The 17,668-nt window shown below is 38.5% G+C and overlaps 1 protein-coding gene across 1 annotated transcript in view; it reads right to left on the bottom strand.

Moving 5' to 3' along the window:
- The window catches only part of LOC307166563 (polyunsaturated fatty acid lipoxygenase ALOX15B-like), a gene marked incomplete at both ends in the record, with an annotated part of 30,304 nt that extends 20,095 nt beyond the window's left edge, over window positions 1-10,209 (bottom strand). Inside the window, one exon of the mRNA XM_079885008.1 lies at window positions 10,043-10,209. Within this exon, the coding sequence (XP_079741134.1) occupies window positions 10,043-10,209 (167 nt within the window). The remainder of the gene's footprint in view (window positions 1-10,042) is intronic.
- Between the last annotated feature and the right edge of the window lie 7,459 nt (window positions 10,210-17,668).

Consider the following 17,668-nt stretch of genomic DNA (forward strand, 5'->3'; position numbering starts at 1 on the left):
TTTCAGTAGTCATGTCAAAGCTATAACTAAATCAGCATACTATCATCTGAAAAATATTGCAAGAATTAGATGCTTTGTTTCCAGCAAGTCTATTCACGTGAACAGGTTAGTCCAAATATGAAACATAAAAGAAAAATATAAAATAAGTGAATTAAACAAATATCAATTTTGGTAGTGCACAAAATTCTAAATATGGCTCCTACAAATGGCCTAGGACCTCAATACATTGCAGATATGCTAACTGAATATAAACCCAACAGATCACTCAGATCACTAGGATCATATCAGCTAGAAATACCAAGGGTTCACTCTAAGCATGGCGAGTCTGCTTTTAGCTATTATGCTGGAACAGCTTCCAGAGGAGATCAGACGTGCTCCTACAGTCACATTCACATCCAGACTCAAAACACTTCTGTTTAGCTGTGCATTTTAAAACTGTTAACAATGCCAGAGTAATGTGGGACCCTAAAGCAAAACCCAAAGGTCTGCTAGGGGGACACCTGAATATTCGCAGTATTATTCCAAAAAGTGATCAAATTAACTTGCTGATTCCAACTTAGACTTTTTGTGATTGTCAGAGACATGGCTCCATTAAAACTCCACTTCTGCTGCACTATATTCCTGGGTATAATGCCTTCAGGAAATATAGAACTGAGGGTAGAGGTGGGGGGTTGCTGCTTTATTTTAAAGATCACATATTGTGTAAAGAGATTCAATACTCTGTTGAGAATGATATAGAATGTTTCTGCCTAGATGTTGCACTATCACCACAAATGTCTTTCATTCTCATTGGAGTCTATAGACCACCGTCTGCAAAATCTGTGTATCTTGAGAAATTAAATGCTATGCTTAGGGAATGCAGTTCAAAGAAGGAAGTAATTATGATGGGTGATTTTAATATTAACTGGGAAGACAAGTCATGTAAAAAGGCACTGAAACAAATTACAAATAAATTTGATCTGGCACAGCTAGTTAAAGGACCTACTAGGATAACTTCTTCATCCAGAACCCAAATTGATCTGATACTTCCAAGGTAATACAGGTTTGTCTGATCACAACTTAATCATTATAGCCAGAAAACTCATTAAAAACCGGTCCACATTTTTCACAAATATAAAGCCATGCCAATTTAGAATACCTAAGAGTGATGTATGTCAATATAAAAATGCTATTATAAAAACATAAATTGGAATGAACTACTACCTGGTACAAATGTGGATGCTGACACACACATTTTTAAAGAAAAATAAATCTTAAGGTGACAGTAAATATACTCTCCCATGGATTAATGGTGACATAAGGAGACTAATGAAGGAGAGAGAACAGGCAGGTTCCATCTGACCTAATCTATGCAGCCTAACATTGAATTATAGTAGTCTATAATGTATTATGTGAATGCTAGGTCAAAGAGATGTGTCTTTAGTCTAGCTTTGAACTGACAGAGTGTGTCTGCTTCCCGGACAATGTTAGGAAGACTGTTCCAGAGTTTTGGTGCTAAATAGGAAAAGGATCTACCGCCAGCAGTCGATTTTGATATTCTAGGTATTATCAACTGGCCGGAATTTTGAGATCGCAATAGACGTGACGGACTATAATGCGTTAAGAGCTCGCTCAAGTACTGCGGAGCTAAACCATTTAGTGCTTTGTAAGTCATCAGCAATATTTTAAAATCGATGCGATGTTTAATAGGGAGCCAGTGCAGTGTTGACAGAACTGGGCTAATATGGTCATACTTCCTGGTTCTGGTAAGAACTCGAGCTGCTGCGTTTTGGACCAGCTGTAGTTTGTTTATTAAGCGTGCAGGGCAACCACCCAGTAGAGCATTACAATAATCTAGCCTTGAGGTCATGAACGCATGAACCAACTGTTCCGCATTTGTCAATGAGAGCATATGACGTAATTTAGATATATTTTTAAGATGGAAAAATGCTGTTTTACAGATACTAGACACGTGACTTTCAAATGAAAGATTGGTATCAAAGAGCACACCCAGGTTCCTAACCGACGACGAAGACTCGACAGAGCAGCCATCAAGTGTTAGACAGTATTCTAGGTTATTACGTGAGGACGTTTTTTGTCCAATAATTAGAATCAATAATTAGAATGTTTTTTCAGAATTTAGAAGTAGGAAATTACTAGTCATCCAATTTTTTATATTAGCTATGCATTCTGTTAATTTAGTGAATTGGTAAGTTTCGTCAGGGCGTGAAGAAATATACAGCTGAGTATCATCAGCATAACAGTGAAAGCTAATGCCATGTTTCCTAATGATATCTCCTAATGGTAGCATGTACAGAGTGAACAGCAGCGGTCCTAGTACTGAGCCTTGTGGTACGCCATACTTGTTTTGTGTCACTTTAATTTGGACTGACACTGACTCGATTGCGCATGAGTCGCGTCTGAACACGTTGTTGTCTTTGGAGCTCTATCGATTTGATTTATAATTCTTGATTTTCTCTTTAAACTCACTTACAACGAACATTTTCTACTTTTCCTCACTGAGAAGCACTGCTGCTCAAACCTCATAGTTACAACGCGGACTGTTGAGCAGACGCATCTCAAGCCTTTTAGTGATCCAACGCTGGATACTCCTATAGGTTACGTCCGTGGATCACGGCTGAACGCGTCTTCTCCACACTCACTTACAAACAAACATTTTTTTTTTCGCCTATCGTGCGTCTACTCTACACCCGTACCACTAAAATAGACGGATTATATCCAAGAGTTTAGTCATAAATTAGTATTAATATTGATAGCATCACTGGTAGCGTCATTGCTAACTTACTGTCCATCTGTTAAAATGGCGAATATATCAGATGTAAGTAGTCTACCTTTTGGTGCAGGTGAGGACACATTTGAGCTTCACGCGGTGCAGTCTGAGCTGGAAGCTGTTGAGAAACAGATCAACGACCTTTTAGTGAGACAAGCCGAGCTAAGAGACCGGCGGTTAGCTCTTGAAACATCACGTGGCGATGCACACAAATCAGTGATTGACGTTACTAACCCGCTGACTCCGACCTCGTCTACTCCGTGCGTTACTCAGCATCGGTCCCGAGCGCCGAGGTCGCGATCAGCCATGGTCTCGTTCACTCTGGCTCCAGCCTGGATGGTTCCGCAGCGGAAGACGCGAGTCAGGTCTAGACCAAGACTCTCTCAGACCCTCCCGGTTTTCGAGTTATCCACACAAAACCGCTTCTCCCCTCTTCGCGAAACAGAACGCGATGCTGTGATCATCGGCGATTCCATCGTTCGACACGTACACGCTACATTAGGTAAAAGTAAGGTGCACAGTCACTGCTTTCCTGGTGCTCGTGTTTCTGAAATCGCCGCTCGCGTTCCCGAGATTCTGAACGAGCGCGTCGGAACTGTGGTCCTGCACGCGGGAGTGAACAACATCAGGCTGCGCCAGACGGAGGTTCTGAAGAAAGACTTCAGGAATCTGATCGATACGGTACGCAGCACATCGCCTGAAACAACGATTATTGTGTCTGGACCGCTTCCCACGTACCGACTAGGACATGAAAAGTTTAGTAGATTATTCGCGCTAAATGAATGGTTAATGTCATGGTGCAATGAGCAGAAACTGCTCTTTGTAAATAAATCTGTTTTTTGGGAGCGTCCTAGGCTTTTCCGTGCTGATGGCTTACACCCAAGCAGATTCGGAGTGGATCTTCTGTCGGATAACATCTCCAAAATGTTAAATACTGTTAGATGACTAGTTACCAAAAGTCCAAATCATAGTCTCTGCTGCACCAATTTAACTGATATAAATACTAGTGTAGAACATTGCATAGAAACTGTGTCTATTCCTCGTTTAGTGAGATCAAATAATAAATCTACTGCAGGATCTAGGAAAAATCTAATTGTGATTAAACCAGAAAATCTCCATATTAGTGAACAAAAACAATTTCTAAAGCTAGGTCTTCTAAACATTAGATCACTCACACCTAAGGCAGTTATTGTAAATGAAATAGTCACAGATAATAGCTTCGATGTACTTTGCCTTACTGAAACCTGGCTTAAACCAAATGATTATTTCGGTCTAAATGAGTCTACTCCATCTGGATACTCCTATAAGCATGAACCCCGTCTGATTGGTCGTGGCGGCGGTGTTGCAACAATCTATAGAGATATTCTCAATGTTACTCAGAAAACGGGTTATAAGTTTATTTCGTTTAAAGTACTTGTACTAAATGTTACGCTCTTAGATGATAGAAAAAATCCCTATTATCTCTACCCTTGGCTACCGTATATAGACCGCCTGGGCCTTACGCTGATTTCCTAAAAGAGTTTGCAGATTTTCTCTCAGATCTATTGGTCAATGTCGATAAAGCATTAATTGTTGGAGAATTTAACATACACGTAGATAACACAAATGATGTGTTAGGGGCTGCGTTTACAGATTTATTAAATTCCTTTGGGGTTAAGCAAAACGTTACCGGACCAACTCATCGTTTTAATCATACACTCGATTTAATTATATCATATGGAACCGATCCAACCGATATAGATATCATTCCACAAAGTGATGATGTCACTGACCATTATATGGTAACTTGCATATTACGTACTGCTGTAATATGTCATGCGGCGCCACGTTATCGACCAGGCAGAACAATCCTTCCATCCACCATAGATAATTTCTCAAATTGCTTATCTAATCTGTCTCAGCTGTTGCCTGAACCCAAACAAACAGATGAATTAGAAGAACTAACTAGCACTATGAGTACCATTCTCTCTGGAACATTAGATATTGTTGCACCCATTAGATTAAAAAAGGTCAGAGAGAAAATTAAAGCACCATGGTACAACAATACTACGCATGTTCTAAAGAGAGAAACCCGTAATTTAGAGCGTAAATGGAAACAAACTAATTTAGAGGTCTTTAGAATCGCGTGGAAAGACAGTACGTCACGTTATAAAAAGGCCCTAAAAGCGGCCAGGGCTGAGCACCTCCACAAACTAATAGAAAATAACCAAAATAATCCAAGGTTTTTATTTAACACCGTGGCTAGACTAACAAATAAACAGACATAACCCGAACAAAATATCCCGTTACAGTTTAGTAGTAATGATTTCATGAACTTCTTCACTGAGAAAATAGAAAGCATCAGAACCACAATTGTAAACGTTCAATCTTCAATCGCGCCTTATAACTCAGCCTCAACTATCACCCCGCAAGAACAATTACAGTGCTTTACAACTATAGAACAAAAAGAGTTAAATAAACTTATCATTTCATCTAAAACAACAACATGTTTATTAGATCCTATACTAACTAAACTATTGAAAGAAGTGTTACCTGTAGTGGAAGAGCCTCTCCTCAATATTATTAACTCATCTTTATCTTTAGGTTATGTTCCAAGAACATTTAAACTGGCAGTTATAAAACCTCTCATTAAGAAACCACAATTAGACCCACATAATCTAGCAAATTATAGACCCATTTCAAATCTACCTTTTACGTCTAAAATACTAGAAAAAGTTGTGTCCGCTCAATTGTGCTCTTTCTTGCAAGAAAATTACATCTATGACAAGTTTCAGTCTGGGTTCAGGCCGCATCATAGCACTGAAACTGCGCTCGTTAAAATCACAAATGATTTACTTTTAGCTTCTGACCAAGGCTGTATCTCAATATTAGTTTTACTTGATCTTAGTGCTGCGTTCGATACTATAGATCATACAATACTCTTAGATCGACTACAAAATTATACTGGTGTTCAAGGACAAGCATTAAGCTGGTTCAGATCATACTTATCTGACCGCTACCATTTTGTCTATTTGGATGGAGAAAAATCGATCATAACTCCAGTAAACTATGGAGTGCCGCAAGGATCTGTGTTAGGCCCTCTATTATTCTCAATATATATGATGCCATTTGGAAATATTATAAGGAAACATGGAATTAGTTTCCATTGTTATGCCGATGACACTCAAATATATATTTAATCACGGCCGGATGAAAACGCTAAATTATCCAAATTGACAGAGTGTGTTAAAGATACAAAAGATTGGATGACGTGTAATTTTCTTTTATTAAATCCAGACAAGACAGAGGTATTAATCATCGGTTCAAAAAACCACCCACAAAACCTCTCACAATAAAACTTTAACATAGTAGGATGTCCTGTTACTTCATCCTCTACAGTAAAAGACCTGGGTGTTATATTAGACTGCAACCTGTCTTTTGAAAATCATATTTCATATGTTACAAGAACAGCCTTTTTCCACCTTAGAAACATTGCTAAGCTACGTAACATGCTATCAGTTTCTGATGCAGAAAAGCTAGTTCATGCATTCATGACCTCGAGACTAGATTACTGTAATGCTTTATTAGCTGGTTGTCCTGCATCCTCAATAAACAAGCTACAGTTAGTCCAAAATGCAGCCGCTAGAGTTCTAACTAGATCAAGAAAATATGATCATATAACACCGATTTTATCATCACTGCATTGGTTACCTATAAAGTTCCGTATTATTTACAAGGTATTGCTACTGACTTATAAAGCCCTAAACGGCTTAGCTCCAGTCTATTTAACGGATCTTCTATCGCCCTATAATCCATTGCGCTCTTTAAGATCACTAAATTCGAGGCTTTTGGTCATACCTAGGATATCCAGATCCACCAAAGGAGGGAGAGCATTTTCACATTTAGCTCCAAAACTCTGGAATAGTCTTCCTGATACTGTTCGTTGCTCAGACTCGCTCTCCCAGTTTAAAACTAGATTAAAGACGCATCTTTTCGGCCAGGCATTCATATAATATTTTTAATCTTACAGTTCAAACTACAATCCGGCCTCTAGTTCATAAACGCCAGAGGAGAACTGGCCCCCGACTGAGCCTGGGTTCTCCCAAGGTTTTTTTTTTTTTCTCCATTAGGTCCTGATGGAGTTTTTCGGTTCCTTGCCACTGTTGCCTTTGGCTTGCTCAGTTGGGGATATTTTAAGGATATTCATTTTATTTTATCAATCAATAAATTCCGCTAGAAACAAACCTTGTTGTATTATTTTAATTTAATACTGTGAAGCTGCTTTGATACAATCTGTATTGTGAAAAGCGCTATACAAATACACTTGACTTGACTTGACTGAACTTCATTTACTGCTACAAATTGATAACGGTCAGATAAATATGATTTAAACCATGCTAGTGCAATTCCACTAATGCCAACATAGTTTTCTAGTCTATTTAAAAGAATGTTGTGGTCAATAGTGTCAAATGTAGCACTAAGATCGAGTAACACTAATAGCGAGATACAACCACGATCCGATGAATGTGTGCAAGATAGGAGCGTTACGGGGGATGGAGACGGTGATCATTTTCTGGTTTGTTCCTTAAACAACACAATCGTTTGGCCTCGAAAGACTTGAAATATTTGATATTTTTACACAAATTATTGTGACCATACTTTTATCTGCCTGTTATGTGTTTCATATTGAGAAATGGTTAGGTTTAGGGATCGGGGTCTGCTCAAAAACATCTACGTAATAGTCATAACCCATAATATCATGTCATGGCGACAAAATTAAAAATAATATAGAATTTTGTGAGGATAAAATTCCCATGCCCATTGTGTCTGTGTATTAATTCCAAAAGTTTCTCAATGAAAGCAATGAGCTACCGGCCGCGTCACAATAAAAGGTTGTGAAACATTTTTACATACATATTTCTTGGACACATGACACCTTGGGAATGAGAAGCTGTTGTCTCACACCCTTTTTCCAGTTAACCAGGTGCGATTTCTCAAGAATATCTTATCATTCCTTATCAGTTCTCGCCAAAAAACCTAAGGCCACCCTTTTCCATGGGGACTGACAAAAATGCAACGGTATTACTCACAGTAGTGGGCATTTACATTGAAGTCTTAAATGAGTCACAAGTCTTAAAGTGTTTAAATCAAAGTGCTAAAATCAGGGTAGAAAATAACCTTTGATGACAGTTTTGATGTAATTCTACTAACATTATAAGAACAGCATAGGAAATAAAAATGTATGCATGATCTCTTTACATGAAACTACAAAAATTAAGCTAAAATCAGTGAGTGAACTGAGAAAATGTACAGGACAAAAATATTTATTACCAGCCATTAAATAGCAGAATGTTTTATGAATGCTAAATTAAATTAGCAAAATGTTTCTTATCGTATTAGTAGGCTGGTGTTTTGTTTTATTGCTTAAATCAATAGTGCAATTTACATAATTTATATTCAGGCATGTTAAAGGTATAGTGGTGGATTTTCTATTTCCGGGTGGATCATCAAGACTATTGGTCCTCCTAATTGTCAATCATTCTGGTGATATGTTTACGTAAGGCCGTCGTACGTGCTCGTCAGCAAAAATTGTAAACAGAGCGTGCAGGAGGAGAACTGGGCTCGTGCATGCTCTCTCGCACACGTTTAATAGGCGTTCCCTCGGGAGCAGGTGGAGTGTTGTGCATGTGCAAGTGGAGAGGGCGGTTCTTTTCTAAAATTCGGAAAAATCCTCCACTATACCTTTAACATGATAATATTTTGCTTGTAAACTAAGTGACTTTTATGAGGCTCTGATTATTGTTATGTTCTTTATAACAGTGTTTTTAATCGGTCCGTCTTGAAAAATACTAGTGCTTACAAGACACCGGTTTGATACAGCCAGCGCTTACTTATAGACAATGAATATAATATTGATTAGTGATGGGCATTCCGGCTCGTTTGACTCACAAACGGCTCTTTAAAAAATATATGTTTTAACTCGCTGAAAGTCCACCACACAACTGTGCAACGTGAATATTAACATTTTTAATTGTCCATAACAACCCGAAAACTTGGCTTCTTGCCTTGCACATCTAATTAATGGGCAAAGTTATGACTGACTATTTTTCTTGCCTTTTTTATTTTTATTTTTTTTATTTTTTTTATTTTTTATGTGGATGTTATTGAGCTTGTAGAAGTTTAGCTCTTGCGTTCTTCTGAACATCTTGCGCTGCAATTGCCCGATGTCATTTCTGAGTTATATCAGACCATAATCTGTCTCTCTTTTAAATGCCTAGTGGTAGGCTACTATTGACTGTTTTAAAATATAGCTAATATCGAAACAAAATAACAAAATAACCCAGGCAGTCTCATCTATGAGACGTTTAGGCCTCCTCCAATAGTACTGACAGCTGGGCTCATAGCTTGAAGGTTTGCTTAGTGGCAAACTTTTTTCATTTGACTGGTTCAACCGCCACCCGCCCGAATTTAATTAAAATATTATTTTTCGTCACGTCATCCGCCCTATCCGCAGTTTATCCGCATCTCTAGTGTGTGTGTGTGTGTGTGTGTGTGTGTGTGTGAGAGAGTTGGCTCGGCCCTCCCTCATGCAGTTTAATTGGTTGACATCGCGTGTATGATTGACAGGAACAGAATGTGAGGCTGATCAGACAGTCAAAACAAATGTGTGTGCGCCTTTAGGCCTATATAATTATTTTTTTGTTGGTCTTTGAATTAGTCAATTATTTTAAATACAATTAAAATCATTCATTATTTCATTATTAGCCTACATAATGATTTAATTTCTATAGGTTATATTTTTTAAAATAGAGTCGGCTCTTCAGACATGCGAGCCAGCTCCCGACGTTCACCTACAAGAGCCGGATCTTAGATCCGGCTCATTCGCGAACGACCCATCACTAATATTGATCATTCACATTTCACATTTCACTTGATGCTAAATAAATAATTTGTAAGATACTTTTGCATAATTAAGTGATATAAATTAATGATATCCATTGTTTTCAATTCAGAGGGAGATATTGGGTTTATTGTCACAAAAAAAGAATTGTTTTGTTTAGGTTCTTTCTGAATAATTTTTCTTAATTTAATGTGTGACATGTGGGAGACTCTGGGGAAAACGTCTCGGTTATGTATGTTACCCTAGTTCCCTGAAGAGGGAACGAGACGCTGCGTCGAAACGCTGCGGGAATGTCCCCTCTGATGGGGCTACCAACCATAGGCTGACCCCGTCCCGGCGAACCCTTTCCAGAACTCCTGGGAGCAGAGCAATTGGGGGAAATGCGTACAGACATGACCTCGGCCACGCCTGCACCATAGCGTCCAACCCCAGAGGGGCTGGATGGCTTAGAGAGAACCACAGTGGACAGTGTGATGTCTCCCTGGAAGCGAACAGGTCTACCTCGGCACGACCGAAGTTCTTCCACAGGAGCTCCACTACCTCGGGGTGGAGTCTCCATTCCCCAGGCCTCGGCCCCTGCCTCGACAGGATGTCTGCCCCTGATTTAGATACCCTGGGATAAGTATTGCCCTCAATGAAAGAAGCTTCCCCTGGGCCCACAGGAGGATCTGGTGAGCCAGCTTGTCTAAGACATCATGAGATCATGCATCAATTTTTATGTTGTTCTTTGGTTCTTGCATGGACATATATCACAGTATCATCTGCATACATCTGAACTTCACACCCTGTGCAGATCGATGGTAAATCATTTATATATAAGCTGAACAGGAGAGGACCCAGGATGGATCCCTGAGGCACACCCATTTCATTGCTCAGGAAGGATGATATTTCACTACCCACCCTTACACACTGAACTCTGCCCTCAAGATAGGACTTCATCCACTTTATCACATTATCGGAGAAATTAAAATTTGCTAGTTTACAATTTTTATGCATCAATTTTTATGTTGTTCTTATAATGTTAGTAGAATTACTTCAAACCTGTCATCATTTATATCATTCATTTTCTTCATTTTCTACCCTGATTTTAGCACTTTGATTTAAACACTTTAAGACTTGTGACTCATTTAAGACTTCAATGTAAATGCCCACTACTGTGATTGAGTAATACCGTTGCATTTTTGTCAGTCCCCATGGAAAAGGGTGGCCTTAGGTTTTTTGGTGAGAACTGATAAGGAATGATAAGGCATTCTTGATAAAGGGTCTCATTCCCTAGGTGTCATGTGTCCAAGAAATATGCATGTAAAAATGTTTCACAACCTTTTTATTGTCAAGTCAAGTCAAGTCAAGTTTATTTATATAGCGCTTTTCACAATACAGATTGTATCAAAGCAGCTTCACAGTATTAAATTAAAATAATACAACAAGGTTTGTTTCTAGTGAAATTTATTGATTGATAAAATTAAATTAAATATCCCCAAAATATCCCCAACTGAGCAAGCCAAAGGCAACAGTGGCAAGGAACCGAAAAACTCCATCAGGACCTAATGGAGAAAAAAAAACCTTGGGAGAACCCAGGCTCAGTCGGGGGCCAGTTCTCCTCTGGCGTTTATGAACTAGAGGTCGGATTTAACTGTAAGATTAAAAGTATTATATGAATGCCTGGCTGAAGAGATGCGTCTTTAATCTAGTTTTAAACTGGGAGAGCGAGTCTGAGCAACGAACAGTATCAGGAAGACTATTCCAGAGTTTTGGAGCTAAATGTGAAAATGCTCTCCCTCCTTTGGTTGATCTGGATATCCTAGGTATGACCAAAAGCCTCGAATTTAGTGACCTTAAAGAGCGCGATGGATTATAGGGCGATAGAAGATCCGTTAAATAGACTGGAGCTAAGCCGTTTAGGGCTTTATAAGTCAGTAGCAATACCTTGTAATTAATACGGGACTTTATAGGTAACCAATGTAGTGATGATAAAATTGGTGTTATATGATCATATTTTCTTGATCTAGTAAGAACTCTAGCGGCGGCATTTTGGACTAACTGTAGCTTGTTTATTGAGGATGCAGGACAACCAGCTAATAAAGCATTACAGTAATCTAATCTCGAGGTCATGAATGCATGAACTAACTTTTCTGCATCAGAAACTGATAGCATGTTACGTAGCTTAGCAATGTTTCTAAGGTGGAAAAAGGCTGTTCTTGTAACATATGAAATATGATTTTCAAAAGACAGGTTACAGTCTAATATAACACCCAGGTCTTTTACTGTAGAGGATGAAGTAACAGGACATCCTACGATGTTAAAGTTGTATTGTGAGAGGTTTTGTGGGCGGTTTTTTGAACCGATGATTAGTACCTCTGTCTTGTCTGGATTTAATAAAAGAAAATTGCGCGTCATCCAATCTTTTATATCTTTAACACACTCTGTCAATTTGGATAATTTAGCATTTTCATCCGGCCGTGATGAAATATAGATTTGAGTGTCATCGGCATAACAATGGAAACTAATTCCATGTTTCCTTATAATATTTCCAAGTGGCAGCATATATATTGAGAATAACAGAGGGCCCAACACAGATCCCTGCGGCACTCCATAGTTTACTGGAGTTATGATCGATTTTTCTCCATTTAAATAAACAAAATGGTAGCGGTCAGATAAATACGATCTAAACCAGCTTAATGCTTGTCCTTGAACACCAGTATAATTTTGTAGTCGATCTAAGAGTATTGTATGATCTATAGTATCGAACGCAGCACTAAGATCAAGTAAAACTAGTATTGAGATACAGCCTTGGTCAGAAGCTAAAAGTAAATCATTTGTAATTTTAACAAGCGCAGTTTCAGTGCTATGGTGCGGCCTGAATCCAGACTGAAACTTTTCATAGATATCATTTTCTTGCAAGAAAGAGCCCAGTTGGGCAGACACAACTTTTTCTAGTATTTTAGACGTAAAAGGTAGATTTGAAATGGGTCTGTAATTTGCTAGATTATTATGATCTAATTGTGGTTTCTTAATGAGAGGTTTTATAACTGCCAGTTTAAATGTTCTTGGAACATGACCTAAAGATAAAGACGAGTTAATAATATTGAGGAGAGGCTCTTCCACTACAGATAACACTTCTTTCAGTAGTTTTGTGGGTATTGGATCTAATAAACATGTTGTTGGTTTAGATGAAGTGATAAGTTTATTATCTCTTCCTGTCCTATAGTTGTAAAGCACTGTAATTGTTCTTGCGGGGTGATAATTGAGGCTGAATCATAAGACACCATTGAAGATTGTACATTTACAATTGCGTTTCTGATGCTTTCTATTTTCTCAGTGAAGAAATCTGAGTTGTTTTTCCATTATTTATTTCCTGAACTAAAATGAAAAAACGAATAACGACTCGTTTTCCGATTTTCTGATTGTGCGCTCAGATCAAAAATAGAAAAAAATGAATAACAGGTTTAGACGAATTTTAATGTTGAATTTTAATTTAACACCTAGCAGACATATACCAATTAAATCATTTTAAACATATCAAGTACTATTGTGGTAACACATTATTACAGCCATTTTAATAAGGGTGTGAATAGCAATCATGCTCTCCTGTAGCCTAAGTCTCATTCGCTTACAGTCCGACTTTTGAACTTTTTTCATTATTATTTATTCGGGTATAACACACTGATAAATAATATGTATTACCTGATTAAAAAATATTTGCACTAAATGCTGCACAAAACTCTTCCACTAAGCTACTTGAGAAAAGCCGTGGCCGCGCGCCTACATCTGACAATTTTGGGTTCAAACACGCGCTGCACACCACAAGGCAAGGCAAGGCAAGGCAAGTTTATTTATATAGCACATTTCATACACAATGGTAATTCAAAGTGCTTTACATACTATTAAAATTAATCAGAAGAAATAAGAATATACAAAACAGTTTAAAATAAAGAAACGAGAAAGAACTAAAAATAATTAAAACAGTTTAGAATAAAGAACAGTTTAAAATAAAGAAACAAGAAAGAACTAAAAATAATTAAAACAGTTTAGAATAAAGACTAAAATAAGACACAGTATAAACAGTCGGACAAACAGTGACACAGTGCTCATTCATTAAATGTATAGCTAAACAGAAGTGTTTTGAGTCTGGATTTGAAAGTGACTACTGTAGGAGCACATCTGATCTCCTCTGGAAGCTGTTCCAGCATAATAGCTAAAGCAGACTCTCCTTGCTTAGAGTGAACTCTTGGAACTTCTAGCTGATGTGATCCTAATGATCTGAGTAATCTGTTGGGTTTGTATTCCGTGAGCATATCTGCAATGTATTGAGGTCCTAGGCCATTGAATGATTTATATACCAGTAATAATACTTTAAAATCAATCCTAAATTTAACTGGGAGCCAGTGTAAAGACCTGAGGACTGGTGTGATATGTTCATATGTTCTGGTTCTGCTCAGAATCCTGGCGGCAGCGTTCTGTATGAGCTGCAACTGTCTTATGGTCTTTTTGGGAAGGCCAGTGAGGAGTCCATTACAATAATCCACCCTGCTGGTGATGAAAGCATGCACTAGTTTTTTTAAGTCTTGACTGGAAACAAAGCATCTAATTCTTGCAATATTTTTCAGATGATAGTATGCTGATTTAGTTATTGCTTTGACATGACTACTGAAACTAATGTCTGACTCTAGTGTCACACCAAGATTCTTGACCTGATGTTTAGTTGTTTGACCCCTAGAGTGAAGGTATGCGTTTACCTTGAGAACTTCATCTTTGTTTCCAAACACAATGACTTCAGTTTTGTCTTTGTTTAACTGAAGAAAGTTTTGACACATCCAACTGTTGACTTCATCAATGCATTGGCACAGGGAGTCAATGGGGCTGTAATCGTTAGGCGATAGGGCTAAGTAGAGCTGTGTGTCGTCTGCATAGCTGTGGTAAGAGATTTGGTTCTTTCTCATTATTTGGCTCATTGGGAGCATATACAGATTGAACAGGAGTGGCGCAAGAATTGAGCCTTGAGGGACTCCGCATGTCATGGGCGTCCACTCAGACTTATGGTCTCCTATACTCACATAATAACCTCTCCCATCTAAGTATGACCTGAACCATTTTAGGACTATCCCAGAAAGCCCCACCCAGTTTTCCAGCCTGTCAAGAAGTATGTTATGATCGACAGTGTCAAATGCAGCACTGAGGTCGAGTAGTACCAGCACTGATAATTTGCCTGAATCAGTATTTAAGCGAATATCGTTTATTATCTTTATGAGCGCTGTCTCTGTGCTGTGGTGCGGTCGGAAGCCAGATTGAAAATTATCAAAGTATCCATTTGAGTTTAAGAATTTGTTCAGCTAATTGAAGACAACTTTTTCAATGATTTTGCCTGTGAAAGGAAGATTTGAGATCGGTCTATAGTTGCTTAATATGGTCTTATCCAGATTGCTCTTTTTCAGGAGGGGTTTGACAACAGCAGTTTTCAGGGAGTATGGAAAACTCCCAGAGAGAAGTGAGGCATTTACCACTTCTAGGAGATCTGCTTCTAGACAGTCTAACACACTTTTAAAAAAAGATGTGGGAAGTGTGTCAAGAGCACAGGTTGATGTTTTAAGGTGCTGAACGGTTTCTTTCAGAATTTTGCCATCAATTTCTTCAAAATCAGACATAGTAACTACTTTCTCAGGTTGTAGTCTGATCTGACTGACCCCAGCGCAACTCAAGGATGTGCTGATCACCTTTCTAATATTATTGATTTTCTCAGAGAAAAAGGTAGCAAACTCACTACACTTGCTGTCGGAGAGCATTTCACTGGGAATCTGGCTTGGGGGATTTGTTAGTCTGTCGACAGTAGCGAAGAGATTTCGAGTATTATTTAGGTTTCTGTTTATGATATTGGAGAAGAAAGTCTGTCTAGCTTTGCCTAGTTCCATATTGAAAGCACGAATGGTGTCTTTATAGATGTTATAGTGGATTACAAGTTTTGTCTTTCGCCACATGCGCTCTGATTTTCTGCATTGTCTTTTCATAATTTGCACTGCTGTTGAGTTTCTCCAAGGTGCTTTTTGTTTACCATTCTTCCTGACTTTCACAGGAGCAATATCATCAATTACACTTTTAACCTTCGAGTTAAAAGAATCAAGGAGAGAATCAACCGAGTCAGCAGATATGCTCGGTCTTAGGGATATGGCCTTCATAAATAGTACACTAGTGTTCTCATTTAGGCATCTCTTCTTGACAGACACAGATCTAACTTCAATGGCAGGAGAGATCAATATATCAAAGAAAATACAGTAATGATCAGAGAGTGCGACATCCTTAATATCATTCAATGAAATGTTTAGACCCTTACTGATAAGTTGGGGATATTTGGATATTTAATTTAACTAATCAATCAACGATACTATTGATCAGCATTACCAAACATGGACGTTCCATTAGAAACAAACATTGATGTATTGTTTTAATTTATTACTGTGAAGCTGCTTTGATACAACCTATGTTGTGAAAAGCGCTATATAAATAAACTTGACTTGACTTGACTTGACTTAAATCTAGAGTGTGTCCACGATTGTGTGTGGGCGCATGGACTCTCTGATGTGCTTGTTGTACTGTTTGTTGGATCATCACGGGCTATACAGCTGCACTGGCTTCCCGTAAAGGCGAGAATTGATTTAAAAATTTTCATTCTAACATACAAGGCACTACATGGGATTGCTCCAGAGTACCTATGTGATCTTATTAGCCCTTATACTCCATCACATTCTCTCCGTTCTGCAAATTCTCTCTTATTACATCAGCCTTTGTGTAAGCTCAAGACCATGGGGGAAAGAGCTTTTTCCTGCAAAGCCCCCAAGCTATGGAATCTACTTCCTTCTACAATCAAAAGTGCGCCAACGTTGGGACAGTTCAAAGGGTTGATTAAGACACATTTGTTCAAGGCTGCTTTTTCTTAATTGTTTTTATTGCTCTTGCTGTATTTATTTTTACTGTATGCGCTTTGGGTCTGAGAAAAGCGCATTATATATACGGTACATTCACCTCAGAAAGCTTCCGTGACAGTCATTCCATAATATAACTGCCCCCGGTGGGTATAAGCAAGATGTAGAGAGTCTCGACTGATGTCTTTACGGTTTCTTTATTTCCTTTTCCGTTATCCGTAATACACCGTGAAAACTATAAAAATATACAGATAAATACAAACATAAGTACTTTCATACACATTTCCTTAGCAACATCAAACATACTCAAACAATAAACCTAAATGAATACACCACATAAACAATCATCATTTTCCACCAAAATCTATATTTCACTAGACCATAACCTTTAAATTACACACAGATCAACTTATCAAAGCGAAATGGCTCTTTGTCAATACATAGCTCCAATAACTTACAACAATAAACATGAACACCTCACTCCCGCAGCGCCCACATATAAACAACTACACATACCTCGTTCCGCTTCCCAAGGGCGTTAAACCAAAACCTGCCGATTTCCTTTGTTCCTTAGCGTTCCTAAATTTGGCGTCTTTGCTGTGTGCTCCCTTCTGTTCGCTCTTACTTTGTTTGTGAGTTTGCCACAGCTGTAACTCGTAAGCACAGGTTTATTTAGGGTTATACCAGTGGGAGAAACTATACTGCCCACTGGTGGAAGTCACTGGTGCCCGCGCTGAGTGAAGTGTTCATATCTACACCACAATCTCAATAAAAACATCCTTTATAAATACACAAAATATGCATTTACACTCATTAATCAAGACCTTTTAAATAACTCCAAACGGACAGTTACACATAATGTGCGTTCACTGGTACTGATTGGATCAGACAATGTCCATCTTCTCACAGTGGATAGGCCAGTCCGCCAGGGACCTAAAGGTGGTCCAGTTGCCGTGCACACAGCTCTGGGGTGGGCCCTACAAGGAGCCGAGGAGGGCACACCAAGTCACAACTCAGTGCAGCAGTGTCTTTTCGTGTGGACTGTTTGTCCCAATGACTTGCTCTGTCGTAATGTTGAGAAGTTATGGCAACTTGATGTCCTGC

The sequence above is a fragment of the Squalius cephalus genome (assembly GCF_949319135.1).
Source record: "Squalius cephalus genome assembly, chromosome: 1".
Lineage (NCBI taxonomy): Eukaryota > Metazoa > Chordata > Actinopteri > Cypriniformes > Leuciscidae > Squalius > Squalius cephalus.